We start from the raw sequence: 21,973 nt of genomic DNA, 5'->3' as shown, positions 1-21,973 counted from the left end.
AGCTGTAGAAGGGTAGAGTTTGGGGAGGGGGGGCAGGGAAGGTGTTGCAGTGTGGGTTGGAGAGGAGGAAGGGGATCAAGGTCACTTGTCACACAGCTTGCATTTTAATGACAGCAGGGAAGGGTCAGTGACAACTGAAATCAGAAGAGATCTAACAGCAAGCTGTTGTCCGGCATGACCGAGACATTGATACAACTTCTAACCCTGTCAACACTGTAGATGGCTCTAGATAATGGCATCCAGTGGGAGTGTTTAATCAAGAGGGACAGCATATTTTTGACAAAACTGAAGAACCAGTCCCCTGTCTTAATACAGGTTTGGACTGAACTATCTTAATGCAGCAACTACCAGCTCAAGTTCCTAAGCACATAAACATAGGTTAGAGAAATTTAGTCCTATTAAATAGATTTAATAAACAGAGCTAGAGAATAAATATTTACTGAATATTTCATAATATTTTTAGAAATATCTAGAACTACTTGTGGATTAAAATGGATAGACACTAGCTAATCAATCTAAATATCCCTATAGTTTTCTCAGGTTCATAACATCATTTTGCTTTGTCAGGTGATCTTTAATTATGTCACTTTAAGTCTTTCTGCCCCTTTATTAAACTGCAATTAATTTTCAATTTTTGCCTTCATCAGTTCTCCCTCCCAGAGTTTTGTGCCCAGGGCCTCTGGCAGAGATGGAACTATCACTTTTAGCCATCTTCTATTTGTCCAAATATTTAATCTAAGTGTTTCTTTGGGTTTTGAAGGGTTTAAACACCTCCTTGTGACTTCCAACCACTTTCAATTACCTTGTACTCCCATATCACTTTTTAAGAGAAAGCAAATGGTGATTACATTCACTAAGTACCACATTAGCTTCCCATTAAACAGCCCTCCTCTACAAACTGGAAAGGGGAAAAAAGAATGAGTTAAGTTCTTCTGGATTCCCTGATTCTCTTCCTGCTCTCCAGCCTTCTCCATTCAGCTCTGGGAGCAAAAAAACAATGTAAGACACTAACAGTTGTGTCAATTATCAGTTTTGGTTCTTAGCTAAAGATGTCATGTCTATGGCTTGTGGGTCTACAATGTCAGCCTTTAGCCTTTTCCCAACGCTAAATGGACTCTTAGTAGGGAAGCTACACTGCCAAAAAGCAACAAATATAAGAGTGGGACACTTCAATAACAGCTAGACCACCAATACACACACTGTTAATTAAGTTACCTCAGGTCTGTTTTGTGAAAAGATTCCTATATATTGAATGTGAGATGGTTTGAAGCCTCGGTGGAGTAACGCAGAGCCCACATACTCGGCTCTGTCTGAAACCTGGAGGGGCAAAAAAAAAAAAAAGAGAGAAAAAAAATTAAGAGCAAGCTCATCAGCATACACCCTTCAACATTATTTTACCTTAAGTCTTACAAAAAGGCGGCCAGTAACTGGTATGAAATAGACAGAAGTTTTCTAGGCTATTTTGGATGTCCTCTGTGACTTTGATAACCTAAACTTTGCAGTGCCATTACACCGCACTGATCGTAGATTCTACACTTGCACTCAGTATGCGGCAGAAGAGACTTAATCCAGTTGGACTTGAAAGTGTTAAGTGTAAGTTTAAATGTTAGGCTCACATACACAGAAAAGGCTGTTTTGTTGTATCTGTATTAAATCCCAGAAGTGACCCTGGAATGATTCAGCATTATATTTCTGCTCAATCACAAGCACTACATATGCCAACCTTCTCCTTCATTCAGTGCCTATGGGAATAACAATTTCTCCCTTCAAAAAAGCAGGAGAATAAGTAGGCAAAACCCAGCTAGTTCTACAAACGAAGCTTGGGAAGGCAATTTTCTAAATTCTTTCCATATAGTACATGACCTGAATCCATGTTAGTCACATGACTCAAACAGAAAAGCTTTATTAAAGAGAGGTTGCACCTCACAAGTGCCCAGCAAAATCACCTTGGAAAAAGTGAGGTCTGCTACATACAAAAGGTGCTTAATGACCTTAACAGTATGCAATAGGCAAGATTTATGCAAAGTTGAAGACAATAACTGATTAAATCAGGAACGAGCTAAAAGTGCACAGCTGTTAATGATTTGCATAAAGATATTTTTAGCAATCATGAAGGAGCATGCTATTAGTTAGAAACGAATCTGTTAACACCCTATACAACTATCATTCAGCACTATGGAAACAAGTTGTCACAAAGCACAAGTCACATCTGTAGGCAGGACTTTTCCTAGCGTAAAATGAGCCTCTCTGAAGCAAGCGCCTAAAGTAGTAGCAGTCTGAGTCCCTGAATACTACTTCAAAGCTGCAACACTTCAGAGGCAGTGTCCGAGTTCTAAACAATTCAGCAATGAGATGCTAAAAGCTGCCAAGATAACCCAAAAAATCTGAAATAAAACTGTTATTAAACCACGTGCAGTGCTCTTCTCCCCCTTGCTATTCCTTTTAAGATACTTTAATAGGAACTACAACCTTTCTGCAATATTCTGTTTTAAAGAACCTTTCTGCTTTAAAACATCTATAAATAATTAAGTTGTTATATCACATTACTGGATGTTGTATCAATGGTCTCAGCAAGCCAAAGCAGGTCTAGCACGAAGTTAGAGAGACTACTTACCTCTTTATAGGAAATCCACTCATACGGCTGGTTTGGTTTTCTAACACCAAGACATGGACCATTATCTAAAAATGATAATCAAAAGTTACTCAAAATTTAACCCCTGACTCCTCTGTCCCAACACCACACTAACTACACTCTCAGTGTTAAGCCCTAGATTCTTTGCAGACACCTTCAGAAGACAAACCATTTTCAGAAGGGGGGCAGGGAGGGAAGCTGGGGAAGGACACAGAGGCAACAAGGTTGGTTTAGTCTAAGGAATGCAGCACTGACCTTATTCACACAACTCTGCTTCACAAGAGGTCACAGTTAAATTTGCCTTCAATAAAGCTCACATCCAATACATTTATCATATTGCTAGGTAGACATCCCCTATCCCAACTGCATTTCAAAAGAGCCCAGACTTTTAGTTCTTAATATGTTGTTGAAAAAATGATCATTAATTTTAGACTTACTTGATACTTGCATACCCCTTTGGAAGATATCATAAACTGTTCTCACATCATCGTAGTAGTAAACCAACAGTTCATCGCTGTTAAGAAGAGAGGACCTTCGAGCGTGCTCGCCACCCTAAGAAAACCAATTAGAAAGGTTAGACAGACTTGTTGGTTATAAATGAACAGGAATTTCCTGAAGGAATAAAAACACCTCATCCATTAAGTTTTGTTATAAGCCCTGGCAGGTTCTGCTTGAGAGAACTTCAGTTCTTTTCACCACCAGGAGAGAGATCTGCAAGGTTTCCCACGACATTTTTTAAAGAGTCAGACTGCTCCCTGCATTACTAAAAACCTGCCAAGCAAGATCTTACTCCTCAGCTACCTATGATAGCACAGAACAAATGAGAACCACAAAATGCCCTTTGAACTCCTTACTAGACACAAGGTTTTTCTTAAGAAATGTTTTGCTCTATTATTGCAGTATATAGCATAATTAATTCTATCAAGCTTTCTAAATCACTCCAGCCTCAGAGCTCTCTGGATACAATATTAATGCTGAGATCCTAATCTACTTCTCTAATTATGATTACAAAACATAATCACACTTCAAACTGTGGTTTCAAAACCTAAATTATTTTAAGGGTGGTCAACAACACCCTAAACCAAGTGTTCTCATAAGTAAAATACTCCGTACCAGATAAAAATCAAGTCCTTTAATCCAATTTAAAGTTCCATCTTACAAAAAAGGTTTCCCCTGATGTAGTTAGAGGCAGTCAAGACAATACTACCTTGAGGATTAAAATCACTGTTTTTTAGCAGGTGAGCTTTTACATAGGCTACAATTAGAAGTCAATACAAGAATTTAATAGTTCACAGTTTTAACATAGCTTTTTTTTTTTTAGAGTGACTGATTAATAACCTCATTTTATACCAATCAAGTTTCACAAATTGCAGTTATGCAAGTACTGTTGGACCACATGTATTAGTCCTGCTATGATGACAGACACCTACAAGCAAGTTCTTCACAGGAAGAGCCTAGCTGGTTAAACAAAGGGTCTTGGGTAAACATGGCGTAAGATTCTGTCTCTATCAGTGGCTGTAGTCAACTCCTGGCTCTTTCACAAAATCAAATCCTGGACTAACTAACTCTGTGCCTGAATTGTGCCATCATCCACAATGTCAAAAACCTATTCATATGCAATCACAGGCTCTTCCCAGCCACTGGTTTATTCTCCTGTTTTCAAAGTACCCTGGAAGATCAGAGAGCAGCTGTTCATGATAAGCTAGATAAACAGAGGTTTATCTGCAGAAGATGTCATATTGCCCATGTCCACAGAAAGGAGCTAGCGCATTAAAGGCACATCAAGAGAGGAAAAAAAAAAATATTTTAACACTAAAACAGGTCTAACTTGTTTTAGCAAAACGCTATGCATAATGCAGTGCTTGCCACTCCTTTGACACTACGCAGAAACGTACACTGTGAACATGACCCAGAACAAGTTAATGACTAGCTTACGTCTGAAAATTCATAACATTAGAAATTCAAGAGCATACTTGCACTCAGACCAACATCTACTCTATAGGAAATGAACAGATCACTAGTACATGTCTCTGCCTGGAAAGAAAAGCAAGACTGCTTGCTTTATTATGCTGGTTTCACAGATCTTAGATGACCAAGGTCAGCTTCTAGATTTTCCCAGTTTTACCGCCTCTGGAGCTAACCGAGGAAGATCACACAACATAGTTTGTAGCCAGTCATAGGTAACGTCAATAAGTGCAATGCATCAGTACCATGTTTGATGTGCTACAATTCCTGCATCAGGTGAAATATCATATCCTAAGCCATTCCTTGGCAACAGTCAAGAAATATTTGTTTTCTCCTCATCTGAGCTACTACTGTTTTGTTTACATGCCCTGTGACTCAACACCACAAAAGCAGTTTTTGCAGGGCCTGAGGCACTAACAAAATTTGAGGATGAGACCTACCAGACAGACAGCATACTGCTTAGATACAAGACTGACTGCACTACCCTTCTGAAAAAAACAGAAACCCTATAACAGACTACTACTGAAAAGACCCCATCAGTTCTCATGAGTTTTCAGTGAAGGGAAACATAACCAACTTAAGGTTCTGCGTCCTTTATTCTTTTTCCCCAAAGTAAAGTGAAATTAACTAGAGTAAGCCCTAGAGTAAGACTTTTGCTGAAAAACACACAGCTCCTTGTGTGGGTCATCAGGAGTTCAGTATTATTCTTCAGAGATGCAGTGAAATACACCTGGATATGCTGAAGATCATTTAGACCTTACCTTATTCTCCCAGTTTGAACTCATCTACTAGGAAATATTATGGTATTGGTCTATGCTTTGCTTGACAATAGTAGTTCTTGCTACTCTAAGAGCCTATCCAAAGGGTCCTTAACAGAATATTTGTGCAGTATCAGGGAAAGTTCTGTTCGCAGCAAACTTTTTGAAAAATCACTGGTCGCCGATCCCACTGAATGGGATCTAACATGGAATCATAGAATCATTGAGGTTGGAAGAGACCTTTAAGGTCACCAAGTCCAACCATTAACCTAGCACTGCCAAGTCCACCACTAAACCATATTTCTAAGCACCACATGTACTTGTCTTTTAAATACCTCTAGGGATGGTGACTCAACCACTTCCCTGGGCAGCCTGTTCCAATGCTTGACAACCCTTTTGGTGAAGAAATTTTTCCTAATATCCAATCTAAACCTCCCCTAGTGCAATTTGAGGCCATGTCCTCTTGTCCTGTCACTTATTACTTGGGAGAAGAGACCAACACCCACCTCACTACAAGCTCCTTTCAGGTAGTTGTAGAGAGCAATAATGTCTCCTCCTGAGCTCCAGGCTAAACAACCCCAGTTCCCTCAGCCGCTCCTCATAAGACTTGTGCTCTAGACCCTTCACCAGCTTCGTTGCCCTTCTGTGGACACGCTCCAGCTCCTCAATGTCTCTCTTGTAGTGAGGGGCCCAAAGCTGAACACACTATTTGAGGTGCAGCCTCACCAGTGCCAAGTACAGAGGGACAATCACTTCCCTAGTCCTGCTGGCCACACTATTCCTGATACAAGCCAGGATGCTATTGGCCTTCTTGGCCACCTGGGCACACTGCTGGCTCATATTCAGCTGGCTGTCAACCAACACCCCAGGTCCTTCTCTGCTGGGCAGCTTTCTAGCCACTCTTCCCCAAGCCTGTAGCATTGCATGGGGTTGTTGTGGCCCAAGTGCAGGACCTGACACTTAGCCTTGTTGAATCTCATACCATTGGCCTCAGCCCATCGATCCAGCCTGTCCAGGTCCCTCTGCAGAGCCTTCCTACCCTCAAGCAGATCAACACTCCTGCACAGCTTGGTGTCGTCTGCAAACTTGCTGAGGGTGCACTTGATCCCCTCATCCAGATCATTGATAAAGATATTAAACAGAACTGGCCCCAACACAGAGCCCTGGGGAACACCACTTGTGACCGGCCGCCAACTGGAGTAAACTCCATTCACCACCGCTCTTTGGGCCCGGCCATCCAGCCAGTTCTTTACCCAGCAAAGAGTACACCCGTCCAAGCCGTGAGCAGCCAGTTTCTCCAGGAGAATGCTGTGGGAAACAGCGTCAAAGGCTTTACTGAAGTCTAGGTAGACAACATCCACAGCCTTCCCCTCATCCACTAAGCAAGACACCTTGTCATAAAAGGAGATCAGGTTAGTCAAACAGGACCTGCTTTCATAAACCCATGCTGACTGGGCCTGATCCGATCCCCTGGTTGTCCTGTACATGCCATGTGATGGCACTCAAGATGATCTGCTCCATAACCTTCCCTGGCACCAAGGTCAGACTGACAGGTCTGTAGTTCCCCAGATCCTCCTTCCAGCCCTTCTTGTAGATTAGCATCACATTTGCTAACCTCCAGTCAGCTAGGACCTCCCCAGTTAGCCAGGACTGCTGGTAAGTGATGGAAAGGGGCTTGGTGAGCACTTCTGCCAGCTCCCTCAGTACCCTTGGGTGGATCCAATCTGGCCCCATAGGTTTGTGTGTGTCTAAGTGGTGTAGCAGCTTGCTAACCATTTCCCCTTGCATTATGGGGGCTTCATTCTGCTCCCCATCCCTGTCTTCCAGCTCAGGGGGCTGGGTACCCAGAGAACAACTCATCTTACTATTATAGACTGAGGCAAAGAAGGCATTAAGTACCTCAGCCTCTTCCTCATCCTTTGTCACTATGTTTCTCCCCACATCCAATAAAGGATGGAGATTCTCCTTAGCCCTCCTTTTGTTGCTAATTTATTTATAGAAAATTCTTTATTGGCAATAAGATCTCATTAATGCAAGAACAGCCTCTGGTTACTCATGTAAGGCAGCCCTTGCAGCAGCTCAGGGGGTTGCAAGAAATTGACCCATTTCACAACAAGTGCTGGACATGAAGTAAAACCTTGGCATTGGTTCAGAATAGCAGCAGCTGAAGGAAAGAGATTTATTCTACAACAGAGGCATATATTACTCTACCAATGCCTATTTGGGTCACATAAGATAGCTGCTTTTGTTCGAGCCATGGGTTCACTTCTCGTTGACACAGACTGCTTAGGATTAGCGGTAATGTCAAAACACACTGTTGGCTCCACCATGCCTCAGAGGCAAGAGACCCAATTTCCATTTTCTTGAGAGGGAAAGTATGCCAGCAAGTGGTGCTTAGGTCACCAACACGCATATTCTGAGCGGCAAGAAGTATAAACTAGAGTTTTCAAACCAGCCAATTTTAAGCATGCTAATCCCTAGATAAGCACACAACAGCTAAAATTGATCACTTAATAGGGAGACAAGCACACATCTAATCAAGTGATTCTTGAAAGACAAGGCAAGCTAGAGTTCTGGTAATGTATCAGGAGAATGCAAGTAACTTCAAAGGTTTTCATGAGTTGAATACCTCTCTCCATATTTGAACGTCTTAAGGGAAGAAAAAAAAGTCACAAATCCAAACTCTTCCTACTAGAAAATACTGACATCCTACTGTTTATTTATATGCTATCCTTCTACATGCTTTGCAGAACTGGAGCCAAATAGAAGTATTTGGGTTTTTAAAGCAAGATTTAATATATTTGACAGCCATACACCTGCACTCAAATCAATAGCCAAAGTTGTTCAGCTATCAGTCACCAATAGAAAGAGCAATCTACAAGCAGACAGATCCAGATGTGCCTACAATTACAGACATGAAGGGTGCACAAGCTTTGCAAAACACAGGACTAATGCCCTATTTCTACCATTACTGTAGCACTGAAATTCTTAACAATATAGTGCATGATTGAGTATAGCATGTGTCTCAGCAATGCAGTCTCACACTAGTCAGACTTTATTTAGAATTACTCTTCGTTAATCTTGTCTCCCCTCCTACGGACAAGGGATTCAAGTGGATCCTGAAAGATTTTCACCTATACCTCTGAGGAGTTCCCCTGAAGAGAGATCAAGTTGGGAGCTTTGAAGACATGAGGGCTTCCTTCAGTGAAGTGTAACTGTAGTATACATACTTTAAAAATCTTACTCCACGTCTTTTAATTGTGGCATCTACTCTAGAAGAGCTGATACTTTCAGTAACTCTTTGTATCGATATTCAACTAAGTGTGCAATCTTTATGCTCACTCAGTGATGGTTAAAATGGGTCACTGGGTGCTGGCCTACCAAATCAAAGCTTTCCAGAGATGGGAAGTGACCTGGAACAGCAGTAAATAGGATCTTTTTCCTCCCATATAAAGTTATGAAGACTTATTACCAGAACATGTAGAAACCCTACTCCAGTCACTGATTTCATTTAACTTCGTTAGAGGCCAAGGAAATAAGTCACAAGTAAGAATTAAGCAGAAGCTTATTTATAGTTCAAAGTTATCATCATTAACAAACAGGTAGATTAGATATTAAAACAGCAGAGAAGAGGAATTGCCTTCTGCCATGTCTTTTTTGGAGCACATTGCTTACTTCCTAGACCTTTTCATATTGTATTGCTTAGCCAGAAAAAAAATGTTAAGACATAATTTGAGAGCAGTATTTGATATTTTTCTTCTGTGGCAGTGACAATCCATCTTAACACATGTATAAGAGAACAGAGTAAGTGAAGTGAAATTCTAAGGAAAATGTAGTGAGAAACTGAATCCCAAGCACTGTATTACACTCTTGTTACTGTTATAAAAGTAACAATTCTAACAGACACTTGAAACTTGCTTCAAAACATATAGTCTCATTTGATTGCAGTTTGGTACAGTTTACAACACTAAGGGCTGTATCTGACCTCTCAGTAAACACAACTGGATAGATCTTGGTCATTTCAACACATTCTCAAAGTTTGAGCTCTTTTATCACCAAGACATGCTAACACACTCAGCTGTTTTTCATTTAAGTTTTATTACTGTTCAGTTTTCCTATTAAAATGCATTTTCTGAAGAGGCAATGAAAAATAATGCTGTTATACCTATCTTGCTCTGGTCAGAGAGTTGATATTAATTAGTACAATATGGATCAATGATGCATTAAGTAGTTTAGTGAAGTCTCGTACTACTGAACAATGATTTCAATCACAGAACCCAGCAGTGCCGAGCAATTTAGCTTGAAGAGGTAAAGGCAGTGAACTGAGACTGCTGTCAAGAGTCTCAAGCAAATAAGCATTTGTCACTGGTTTTACGGCCAGTTAAGACCACTGTTTTACCATCTTCCCATGCAAAGCCCCCCGAATCTGCCGAAGTCTACACTGACCAGTGAGGCCCTCCACAGCTGGAAAGCTTTCACTGCTAGTTTATTCCAGCCACCAAAATGTGCTGCTCTACAAGACTATTCCACCCACTGTCTAAGTGGCTGCTGTCAGGACTGGGAAACCTCACCATGAGAAATAAGATCTAGCCTCTGGATCCTTACTCTAAACGAGTTCCTTGAAAAGAGATACTTGTTTCCCCTTTGGGCAATTCTAACAGCAGACCATTACTTGTTATAGTAACATGACATGTCAGTAAGCTTACTGTATACCATACTGGGAAGAAGATTAGGAAACAAGTGGTACTAACTAAACTTTTGAATGGAGGAGCCAGCTAATGCTTCATTCTTCAATTTCAATATCATGAAACATTGCAAAGAAAGTGCCTGATTTGAGGCTATGACAGGAGTTTACTTTGCTAAAGTTCATGAAAGTTTACCTACTGTAAATTTCAAACTGCTCTGCCACATTTGCTTACATCAGTTTGTAGTCACATCTACTCTTAAGCACAAGCAGCAGCCACATTAATTGCACTTGATACAGGACAACTGGATGCAGCCTATCCACACAGAACAATGTGCTGTAAAGGGAGACTTCAGTTGCAAGTATATATTAAAAAAATCTATAGTGGTAGTTTCTGACTATCAAGAGTAATACAAGAAACTGGCAGCCTTACAATCCTACATTTTGTAAGTATCTCCCTTGAAGATCACAACCTTTCAAAGCTGTCTCCTTCCTTCAAAAAAGGAATCACCTTGTCTACCCTGAAGAAATACAGAGGCACTCTTGAAAGAATGAAATAAGTGGTAAAAATCTTGATTCTGTAGTGAACAGGGAAATTGATACAACCGCTACTCAGGAAACCCTAGCCATGTAATCAGTTGTCTATATTTGCTTCTAAGCAACAGTTCCTCCCAGACAGACTGTTTCCATATTCGACTTCACTATTAAAAAACCACCACCTAACAGCAACTCTGTCTGCCCCTAAAAAGTGTAAAACAAAAGCTAAACTAGCATATCCAGAGTTTAGCAGGTGGTTGCTTTAATTTCAACATACTTTATGGCTGGAATCTCTTGGCAGGACTAATATATCTTTCCACAGATCATTTGAGGGCAGTTAGTACCCTCTTCATGCTTGTAACCCAATATAAAGGCTCATCTGTCAGCTATTATAAACTAAATACAACAGAAAAGTATTAGCCTAATCAGTATACACCAGCATACATACTCTGACCCCAAGACCTAACTTAGTGGGTCATCACCTAAGCACATGTCCAGGAATTGAAAACTACACTGTGCCAATTCCAACATTCACAAGTTTCCTCCCACCAGCTCAGTCTTCTCAGCACAAAGTCTTTTTCTCCCATGCTAGTTACCACCACAATGACCTCAACCCTCAAACTGGTTTTCAAATTCAGAAAGCCAAAAAACTGAGTTCAAGCCATATTTCAGGAAAAAAACCAAACATGCCCTGAAATGTACTGCCCTCACACTACAAGTTTAGAAACACTCTTATGTAAATCAGTGTTTGGTCTCTCTCTCAATGCTGCCTTTAGGCTTCAAAATTCCATGAATGACAGCATCCATTAAGTGACACTTACCTCTACTTCCACAGATTGCATTGCTAAATCGCATGGTGGTTTTAGTGCTTTCGGTCTTGTTGCATACCAGTAGGTCGTGAGAGCTGCAAAAGCACCGAAGCCCATCAGCGTATTTGTCGGAAGGGTGCGAACATACTGTCTAACATCCCCAAGTTCTGGCATTCGTAGGTGTCTAAACAACTCATGTGCTTGCATTGCAGTTCAGTGCAGTTGTCCTGATGCTGGAATCTGTTGATATGAAACAAAGTTACACACAAAGATTTGAAATCCCCTTTCGATTCACTGTTGTTGGAGAGCAACGTATGCTTTGTCCTGCTAGCTTCCCACTGCCAAAATTATTTCATCTGCCACTAGGCAGGCAATACCTTTGGACTTCAGTGCTGCAATTAAGTAAGCAAGCAAGCAGTTACTGGTTCATATGCTAGAAAGACAGGTGGGGCTGACAGGAGGCAATTTCTGCAGGGTTTTAATATTGCTTTTAACAGACAGTGCATTTTAACAAATCTTTTGCTTTTTTTTTTTAAGGATAGCATTTCACAAATGCTAAGTATTTACTTGTAGAGTAGCTATACTATAAGACTGTTTAAACAGTAATGTCAAACAGGGAAGTCAGGGAGGGGGAGGGCAGGGGTATAAGATGTTAACTTGCCTGCATTAACCTAACAGAGCATCCTAATCCTATAGTAGCATAGCAGGATTTTTCACGTCTTAAGTCCATTAAATAAGATCACTCTCTCTTTTCTACTCTCCCTTCAGTAATGCACAGAAAGCTCACTACAGCAAGCTGCCTTCACAGCCAATATCCTCCCATAGCTCCTCTATGCTAGCAAGCTTCCTATTTCTCCCAGCACCATGCCAGCAATTTGTCTCTGGTCATGAGGCAGACTAAAGCAGCATCTACGGAGGCCCAAGGCAGCAGCACGCAGCAATATCATCAAGCACAGGAAGCACATTGGATTTGTCACGTTCACACAGAAGGAAGAGCCGAAAGAGGCTGCTCCCCACCAGCACTCACTGACATGGATATTCCACAGCAAGAACCAGCTGTGGAAAAAAAAAAAAAAAAAGGGGATTGCAGATTGCAGTCAGCTCAGCTGGTGCTCTCCTCTACGGCCAAGGTCTCCCGGGACATTTGTCACATGCCAAACCCACCAGCTCCTGCCCACTAGGTGAGAGGTAAGCGGCAGGCAGCTGGCCTGCCCGGGGCCAATGGCAACCCGCACCCGCTCACCCCACCGCCCGCCGAAGGGCACCTGCCTGCCTGCCTTGCCTTGCCCTGCCTGCCCTGCCTTGCCCTGCCTGCCCGCGGCTCAGCCTCCTGCCACCCAGCAACGGCTGGCAATGGCCGCTGTCAGGCAGGGAAGCAACGCTTTCCTGTATTAAGCTCTACTTGCTTGAAGAGCAGAGATGTATTTACTCAGATAACTTAGGCCCAGCCATTTCCGACGGACAATAAAATTAAACAAAGGACCTAAAGAGCGTCAAAATGTGCATTTGACTAGCTAGAACATACTGTGTAACCATACACTGCTGCAGGATGGCAGCGTAGGAGATGCCGAAATCCAAACAGGCAGAATTATATGCTGCTTAGTTTTTAAAACCAACCATACCAGGCTAAGATTTCATACTTCTACTGGAAAATCTCTAGTTTACAGTCTGCCCTTGAAATCTTTACTGCTGCAATCAGTTATTCAACCAGGCAACAGGAGAGCTGTCTAGTTCACAAAAAGTCTAACCAGTATTTGGACAAGGATTTGCTATAGACAGCAAAAAAGCCATAAAAATAGTTCAAAGGGCTCACAGTTTCACAATGTTAGCAGGACTGGCTGAAGTAAGGTCACAGATGGGGGCAGCGTCAGAATGGAATCAAGTTCCATCCCCAGACCGGTCCCAGACCCATGGAGCGCTCCCCAGCCTGCAGGCACTGCCTGCTCTCCCCGCCACTTTTCTCTGCTTTTATGACATAGCCTCAGGGTACAGGGCTGCATCACCAAGATATGCAGTGCAGGGCCACTACAGAAATGCCTTTTGGCTATTTGCACTGTGAAACACAGCAGACTATGCTCAAAATCCACAACGCATCAGGCTGTAGTAATGGAAGGTAGAGAAGAACTGAATGTATTAATGAGGAACCTCTTCATCTTCCCTTGGCATAAAAACATTAAAAAAAAAAATCAATTGCTGACTTAATAGTTAGGATTACCATGCTGTTGCTTTTTATGCATCAAATCATGCTCATTAGCATCGCAGGCATGAAAACTACCTCTTAAGTTTTAGTATACACAGATGAACAGTTGAGAATAAAAAGTCATTCCAACAAGGAAGTCTTGGCTTACAAGTTAATTTTGGGTATATCATAGACACCATGTTGTGAAACTAGAAAAAGGGAGCGATAATGTTTATAAGGGCTAAGAGCAAGCTTAGCTCTTTTCTCCTCAAGTCCCACAATAAACACCTTTGACTTAAAAGAACAGATACTTGCTTTCCTCTCTGCGTTAGTCATGATGTGTCCTGCACACACACACTAAATGATTTAGGAATGCAATGTAATTAGAGAGTTACTCTTTCAAAAGCCTGTGATGCCATTACAGCTAACAAGAACTGAAGTAAACATGATCATTTCATTCACATAAGAGTCCCATTGTAGTCAAGGAGCTGCTATGATTTCAGCCTAGGTAAAGAGAGAGAGATGCACATCACTACTTTTCATTTCCTCAAACAGTTGTTTGCAGAGCAGTCCATAACATAAAACCTTTCCTGAGCAGTTACATAGCAAGTTATCATTACGTAATGATAAATTTTACTGCTTAAGTTGGTATTGAGGGATGACTTTTTTATTATACCTTCTGCCTCATCAGCACAAAAAACAAGGTTATGACAGAGTTTTCTGCAAGACTAAGCAATTCCTAGCTTTAACACTACCTGCTAAGTCAAATACAAAAAACAAGAGTTAATATAAGACAAAGCCAGATGCAACAGGGAGAATAAATTCACATTCTTAACATATGCATCCAAATATGCCCCATCAAGAAAGGAGGCTTCAATGCCTCCCAGCCTTCTTTGATCCATCTTACTATTTACTTGGCTTGTGCTCCAATCACATCAGTCATCCAGAGTCTTTACTGTGACCAAGGAGAGCAGTTTAGAGCCTTTAGACTGAGATACAAAGATCTTCCCAGTGGACCTAGGATCTGGCTTTCAGTCCTTTTCCTGAAGGAAAGACCCAGCTAATTCTGTGCACTCAAGACAAGCAAAAAAGCCATGCTCTCTTTACAAACTCAGGTCCTGCAATTGCTTCTCATCCAGACAGGATCTGGACCACAAGGAACAGACTCAGAAACTCAGCCCCAGTGCGAGACAGGACATAGCAAATTATTGGAAGTCACAGCTGGATACTCAAAGGAAGAAGATCCCAGACAAGAGAAGTACCAGTCTGTGATACTCAGGTTGCTACATGTAGCAAAAAAGCTTGGGGCAGAATGGATAACGTTTGAGGTCAAAAGCACTTTTTCCTCAATGCAACCGGTAGACCTTTGTTTGTAAGTTTTGAAACGATACCAGACAGATACGGGAAAGTGGTTTTAACGACAGGGCAAAACTGCTCCATAGATAACTACCTGTCCTGGCCACCTGCACAGGAACAGCAGTTCCCAAAATCCAGCCCATGAAAGCATCCCTCTGAACTCATCGTATTAATTGGGTTAAGGAGTTCTGTATGGCTCAGACAAAGCCAGCTCTCTCTGTTCACACACATGCACACACACACCCTGCAGCACCCAAGACTTATTCTTTACAGCAGAGCCTGTATCTCAAGGCAACGACCCAACTTGGCAGGACTCTGCCGTTCTTTGCTGCTCCTACTCTCGGCATACAATGGGCTATTTACAGCAGGCAGCAGCCTGCCTATTGTCTATCCATAGCCAGACATCGTTCGAGTGCAACGGAAGAGAACAGGAGAGCAGCCGTCAGCTTCTGTATTGCAAAGAAAACAACCCCAAGAACCAATGGCCTCTCCTCTGCTCTATCCTAATATTTAGACGAACAGCACACTAGCACTGCAGTGATTTGCCATAAAGGTAGGTCCACCACATGGTATAAGGGAAGTGACCGTGTTATTTCTACAGCCTCTTGCAGGCAGGAGAAAGCTATGAGACAAGTTGCCCATTTCTTATTATGAGCAATATGGCCCCAAGATGTTTACACTATGATATGCTGGAACAGGGGATCAGCCACCCATATACTTTTGAATTACCCTGACAGCTACTTGCTATTGCAGTTTGGTGTTTTCCTACTGTTACAGATTACACTGCACAGCTCCCACAGATCTGTTTTACTGAAGTCTTTCTCCACTCACCCTTTGAAAGAACAAGTGCAGAATCATGTTCTAGCTTGTTTATCGAGTATAAAAGAGGGTGCAACAAATAGCTTTGGCTACTAACAAGAGAAATCCTTTTGTCTGAATAAGATACATAAAATCATTGTAAATGCTCTCCGAGATTAGGATTAAGTTTGAGTCAGTCCAACCTGTCCCAGATACATGCTCCCACAACCCTCTTTGTGCTGGCCAGGCACTCATCTGGTTGTGCAGTCACACTAGGGAGGTGATCTGGCAAACACCACTTTCCTGGGTTAGTTCTGATGCTAGTTCTCAGCTAGATCAACTCTGGTCTGGATAACCAGACAGCCATTAGCTCCCAGAAGAAAACAAGACAGAAAGGGATAGACATTGTAATACTACACCCTTAAGCATGCAACTCCAAACACTGCATGCAAGTCCTCCCAGGATTTTCTCCCCCTGCCCTGCAGTCAAGGCAGTAACTTGACTGAGGTCTTGCAGTCACCTGTGACAGAGCCAAACTGTAACCTGCAAGGAAACCACAACCACCCTCAAGATACAGCAAAGGAGCATAGGTAATTGAGACCTGAAGGAGAATCCTCAGTTTAAGCCTTGTATAACATGAGTATGACACCATGATACCTCCTGTGGTGCGGCCTGTCATGTATGACATGACAGCCTCTCCCTAGCCACAAAGGACTTTCCTGAACAAAGTACTGTTGAACTGTCTAATCCACTACTCTGCCCTCCTCCACCTATGCCCCCCCCCCCCCCCCCCCCCCCCGCCTCCGCCAATTAAACTAAATATCTCATCTTACCCAGAATCACCTAGATCACCCAGCCAGGCGTCAGAGCTATAAAGCCTCCTTTTAAAGCAGTAATAGACGGATTCACTTTCCTGCAACAGTAAAGAGGGAGGAACTAAAGAGCTGTTAACGAGGAATCCATCCCATGCACAGAGGGGAACCAGCAGGTCCCTAATATTCACTCACCCCCGCTTCAGCCTCCCAGTCTGGCTCTGAGCAACCACAGGGCATCATGCAGTGGTTCAGGTTGCCTCTGCTGGTTCAGTTTCTGTTCCTGCATTTGGGACAAGGCAGGACCAGAGGGAAGCAGCCTACAAACTGGTTTCAGCCCCATCAGTTGGGCCACGGTGATTAACTTCAGTTGCAGCTAATGAAGTAAAGACTCTTGCTGCAACCTTTAAGGAGCACTACATCTGATACTGATGTGTCAAGGCTCTGTCCCCAAGGTTCTGTCCCCATCTACAAGTAAAGTCACAGCCCTGTCCTCAGACATTTGGCTGCAATCCTCTTGCAATCAAATGGAACAACACCTGGATTCTTGCCTCTTAATCATGTCCAACAAGTAATCCGAGTGCACACCAATGAGGTCACTGGAGTTTATTCAAGTTCAGAAGCTGAACCACATGACAAGAACCTGCTCAATGCCTTTTGTGCAATTACAGTCCTTCAGCAGCACTCGGTAACCCTGTATATTAAGGAAAACCAATACTTCCCACTAAAACCTTTGAGACAGGGATTGATTTAAGTTTCCTTTGATCCATGCCTATACGCACACACAAAGTGTCACTAAACAGTCTTAACGGTTTCTCATCTTCAAAGGCCACAGAAGATGCTTACAAATACCTATTTTGCGGCCTAAATTACTACCCATTAGAATTACAGCCCTACAACTCTGATTTGCAAGTACATCATGGCACTACTCTGTCAATTTAACCTCAATCCAACTACAGTTTAGATGAAAAATCACCCTACAGAAGCAAATTGCTACAAACCAGCAGCTTTCTGGTGGCATTAACAGCTTGAGTAGATCATACCAACTTATTCATTCTACTCCTCCCAGGAAAAGGCTACTATTCAGAAAGCCCAGTATGTGACATCAAGGAAACACATGCTTCAAGTGCTCATCTGAGACTCTGCAAGAATGAGTTTCTTACTCATACTTCTGTCACCTGAAGTCTAGCAGAAGGCAACCTGGATCAGACACACTAAGCCACATTGCATCACACTAGATAGTGTTTACATTCAGAAGGATGTTTTAAAAAAACATAACCCTTAACACTATGAGACCAGAGAGATCAGCAAGTACTCACAAGACGCAATTGGTTCACCCAGTGACCTCCCAACACCAGCATCACAAGAAAGAGTGTGCCAAACCAAGCAATCCCTTGACCTCAGGTATTAAGGTATCCCTGTATTTCCTCCAAGTCAGTGATAGTAAGCATCTTCTTCTAGCTTTCCTAGGAAATTAATCCATCCTCACCAGGCTATTAATGCAGCCCAACTGCAGAGGACAAGTTTTGGAAACAAGGCACACAGTATCAAACTAAAAAGCTTAAGAGTTCTGGGTTTAGGAACAATAATTCATATAAAAAGCCAGAAGTCCTCTTCTGCAAACAGGACATCATGCACTTCTGCTATAAGCCTTAAACAGTCCAACTACAAAACACATTTTTTCTCTAAGTCTCTGTAAAACCATGCAAGCTGTTTTCAGACAGTTTTGGACAAACTACCAGTACTACTAAGATTCAAATCCTAACCAAAAAGGAGTATTTTACTATCATATTTTACTCTCTGTAGATGAGTTATCTCCCAACATGAAAGGCAGCAAGAGAGTGGAAGCCTTGTGTTACCGAGTGTCCTTGTTTCAGGAGTCAGGCAGGATCTGCAGAAATGCAAGCCCCCCATCTGCAGCCAGGGTTCAGCCTACTGCCTGTAAAGGTCAATGCTGTACAGCAGCGCTTCCTTGAGCCACATGGCATTGTAAAACTCCCACGCAAAACCATTTACCAATGAACAAGTCACCTCCCCTCCTATTTGTGAGGATTTCTGGAGGGTTACTGCTGGTTATATTTAACATATTAAAATATTTAACATATCTGAACTTGCAATTTAGCACGGCAGGGCAGTAGGATGTGGCAGGCAGTCTATTGACCGGACTACCAGAAGTCCAATTTATCAAGCAATGTATATCCCATTGGGCCAGAATCTCCCTCCCTCTCTGCTGTACATTTGAAAAGTTTGGTGCTATTAGCCTTTTTGAGTCTACCCATTTCAATCAACTGTAGTAGCAAGATTTAGAAAAAACCAAAACACAATAACCTACTATTATCTTCTATTGCTCACATTAGTCAGTGATGTTTTCTTAGAGGGGAAAGAGAGAGAGAAGAAACCCACTTACTCTTCCCCACTGGAGATCAACACATCCAGGACAGAGAAGGTATAGCCCACCTCTATCTCCTCCAAAAAATCCCATGAGGTACTAATTTCTAATAGAGCAGTGAGGTAGGAGAGTCAGCTACAGAGACTTTACTCAAGAAAGATGGAGAGTTACTTACCCAGATAAGTATTTTAAAGTTGTCTTTCCTTCCATTTTGAATTACTGGATTTGTTTTTCCACCGATACCAACCTTGTACTTGCCCTTGAAGCACAAGGCTACTTGGGGGTTTGCTTCTCAAGAACTGAAAACTTACTTCCAACCTCATGCTGGCCAATTTGTAGTTGTAAAACAGCATCTACCAAATTTAGAAGCTGCCTTTTAAATTCATTATAATCATTCAGTCCTCAGAATAGGCTAAGGCTGTTTGCTCAAGACCTTGAATTAAGTACACTACACAGAACAGCTACTTTTAATTACAAGCTTTAGATTTTCCCCATCACCATCCTCAGACATTTTCATATTCCAGTATAAGCAAGCTAAATATCCTTGGACTTTAAAGAATCAGGCAGTAACAGTATGGTTCCATGAGGAACTTTGTATTTCAGTTTTTGCATTATTAATCCTGCTATTGTTGCAAGAGGAAAAGAAAGGTATTTTTCAGTAAACTCTAATACCTTCTTACACTCAGAATTTCTTGATCCAAGAAATCTGATCCAAATCTCTTGAGCTGAGAAATCTCAGCTTGTGAGTTTGAGAGCACGTTCCAAAGCAGAGAGGTGAATACAAACACTCCTGAGCAGGCTCAGGAGACTGCGTGGTTCCCTGTAAAGCCATGTGGATGAAAAAAATTCCCACGTGGATGAAAAAAATCTGCCAACACCACATGCAATAGCTCTGTGGTCCAGGTACAGATATAGAACCATGGGGTTTCGATAGCAGTTTCTTTAGATGTCACTCTTTCCTATCACAGGACCTGACCATCCTATCTCAGACTCCAACCCAAGCAAGGCATATGGTTATATGGATTACTAGGTCCAAGAGGGTGTCAGACAGCTCACAGACATGCCCTTTAGAAATTCAGAAGGCTTCAAGTGTTGCAATTCCTGTTCAACAAGAACAAGAAACGTATGCATCCTAGAACAAAAGCATCGTGTAACCAGGCTAAATCCCTGCACTGTAGCACTGCAAGTCCTACCTAACAGCAGAGAGGAGGCCTGCAAAGTCAAAGTCACTCAGCCTTCTATTTTAGGCCAGTTTGCCTCATGCTACATTTCCATACACGCTCTCAACTACTTAAAAAGAAAAAAAAAAAAAAAGCTGCTCCAAGTACATGCCGCATTCGTGCCCGTAAGAACAGCCTACTCGAAGGCAAGGTCCAGCAGCTAAGCATTAAGCCCCCCAGGTTACGGCGCAGCACTGCGCTCCGCAGCCTGCTGCGTGCCGCTCGGCGGAGCGGCCGGGCGGCGCAGGGGTTCGCCCCTCCGGCAGCGGGGGCCGCCCGGGGCGACCACGCTGCGGCCCGAGTTGTTTACCCCGCGCCGGGCCGGGCCGTGCCGGGGGAGAGGGCAGCGCTGGAGCCGGAACAATGCCCTGCCAGCCGGAGCTGCCGCAGCGCCGGGGGGAGGCCGGAGACAGCCGGCTACGCTTCCCTGAAGGCTTTTGTGCGAGGGGAAGCCAAGCCGGCTCCAGGGGACGCTGACCCCACCGCGGAGCGGAAGGGAAAACCCCGCAGCCCCACAGAGGCAGCCTGAGGGGATCGGCGGCGGGACCGCCCCGCCGGCACCCGCCGCCCCTCGCCGCCAACCGCCCGGCCCCGCAGGTGACGGCGGCCGCGCAGGCCGCCCCAGCCCCACGGTGAAGGGCCGGGCGGCGGCGGCTCCGGCAGGCCCCGGCGGAGCCAGCCCGCCTCAGCGGCGGCCGGGCAGGTTACGGCTAGCGCGTCCCTGACAGCCCCCGGCCCTGCGCCAGCGCCGCCCGCCCCTCAGCACAGCACAGCACGGCCGGGCCGGGCCGGGCCCGCGGCCTCGTCCCCCGCCCCCGGGCAGCAGCGGCAGCACCCCCGAGTCCCGCTCACCTCCCGGCGGCGGCGGCAACAACGACCACGGCTGTGCGCGGCTCCCCCGGCGCCGCCCTATTTAAGCCGAGCGCGGCGAGAGCGGCGTGTGCGTGTGCCGAGCCCGCCTCCTCCGCCCGCCCTCCCGCCCGCGCCGCCCGGCGGGCACTAGGGCCCGGGCCCGCCCCGGCCGCCTCCGTCCCTCCCCGCCCCCGCCCCCGCCCCTGCCCGGGGGGCCACGGCCCGGCCAGGCGCGGCCTGGCCGCTCGGCTGCCGGCCTCCGCGCCCGTGGCATCGCTGGGCTGCCTCGAACTGCCGGTCTGCGGGTGCTACAGGAATTGGTACAAAACCCCGGTGAGGGCGGGCGGAAGTACCGTACGTGCGGGCACAAATGACAGGGAAATCACCAGCGAGCGAGAAGAGCACAGGCACTGCAGGGTGCATCGCTTTGTGCCTTACGACGCTGAGATGACAGCTTGCAAGGGAAGTTTTTCTTACAGCTTTGCAAAAGACATCTGCACCCGGTATAAACAGGCTAAAAGGACGTATGTTTCAGTATGAAGGCATTGGAAGAGAGCGATGACCTTGTTGCAATCCGGGGAGTCGTCTGTTCACCACCACTAAACTTTGGTTGTGAGGGGGCTGGGGGTCTGAGGTCCATCCCGGTGGCACTCGGGGCCGTGTCAGCGACCTCTCACCGTTGCCTTCACTGGCTGTGGTTTGGCCGTGTGCTTCATCGCTCCGTGCAGGCTGTAAATCATCAGCCCACATCTCAAAGTCCCACTGTGTTGCACGCTCTGCATTGCCATAGTTTTTTCTGTGTTTCATGGGTATTATTTGGGTTATTTTAAGTGCGTTGGGGGGGTTAGGACTATACACATTCATATATATATAATATTTTGTAAATTATCAGAGGTACTTTTATTTTATGTAAAGGCAAACACTGTTTCCTGATGCTTCAGTTTATACTGGAGTATACCATGCATAGGACTTCCTGCAAAAT

The 21,973-nt window shown here is 44.1% G+C and overlaps 1 protein-coding gene across 1 annotated transcript in view; it reads right to left on the bottom strand.

Moving 5' to 3' along the window:
- Positions 1-21,105, bottom strand: part of ACSL1 (acyl-CoA synthetase long chain family member 1) — a 43,792-nt gene extending 22,687 nt beyond the window's left edge. Inside the window, exons 1-5 of the mRNA XM_075500224.1 lie at positions 20,992-21,105; positions 11,398-11,625; positions 3,070-3,184; positions 2,615-2,679; positions 1,216-1,317 (exon numbers count right to left, since the gene is read on the bottom strand). Of these exons, the coding sequence (XP_075356339.1) occupies positions 1,216-1,317; positions 2,615-2,679; positions 3,070-3,184; positions 11,398-11,592 (477 nt within the window). The 5' untranslated portion in view covers positions 11,593-11,625; positions 20,992-21,105. The remainder of the gene's footprint in view (positions 1-1,215; positions 1,318-2,614; positions 2,680-3,069; positions 3,185-11,397; positions 11,626-20,991) is intronic.
- Between the last annotated feature and the right edge of the window lie 868 nt (positions 21,106-21,973).

The sequence above is a fragment of the Mycteria americana genome, chromosome 4 (assembly GCF_035582795.1).
Source record: "Mycteria americana isolate JAX WOST 10 ecotype Jacksonville Zoo and Gardens chromosome 4, USCA_MyAme_1.0, whole genome shotgun sequence".
Classification (NCBI taxonomy): Eukaryota; Metazoa; Chordata; class Aves; order Ciconiiformes; family Ciconiidae; genus Mycteria; species Mycteria americana.
This window is presented reverse-complemented; position numbering and strand designations above follow the sequence as displayed.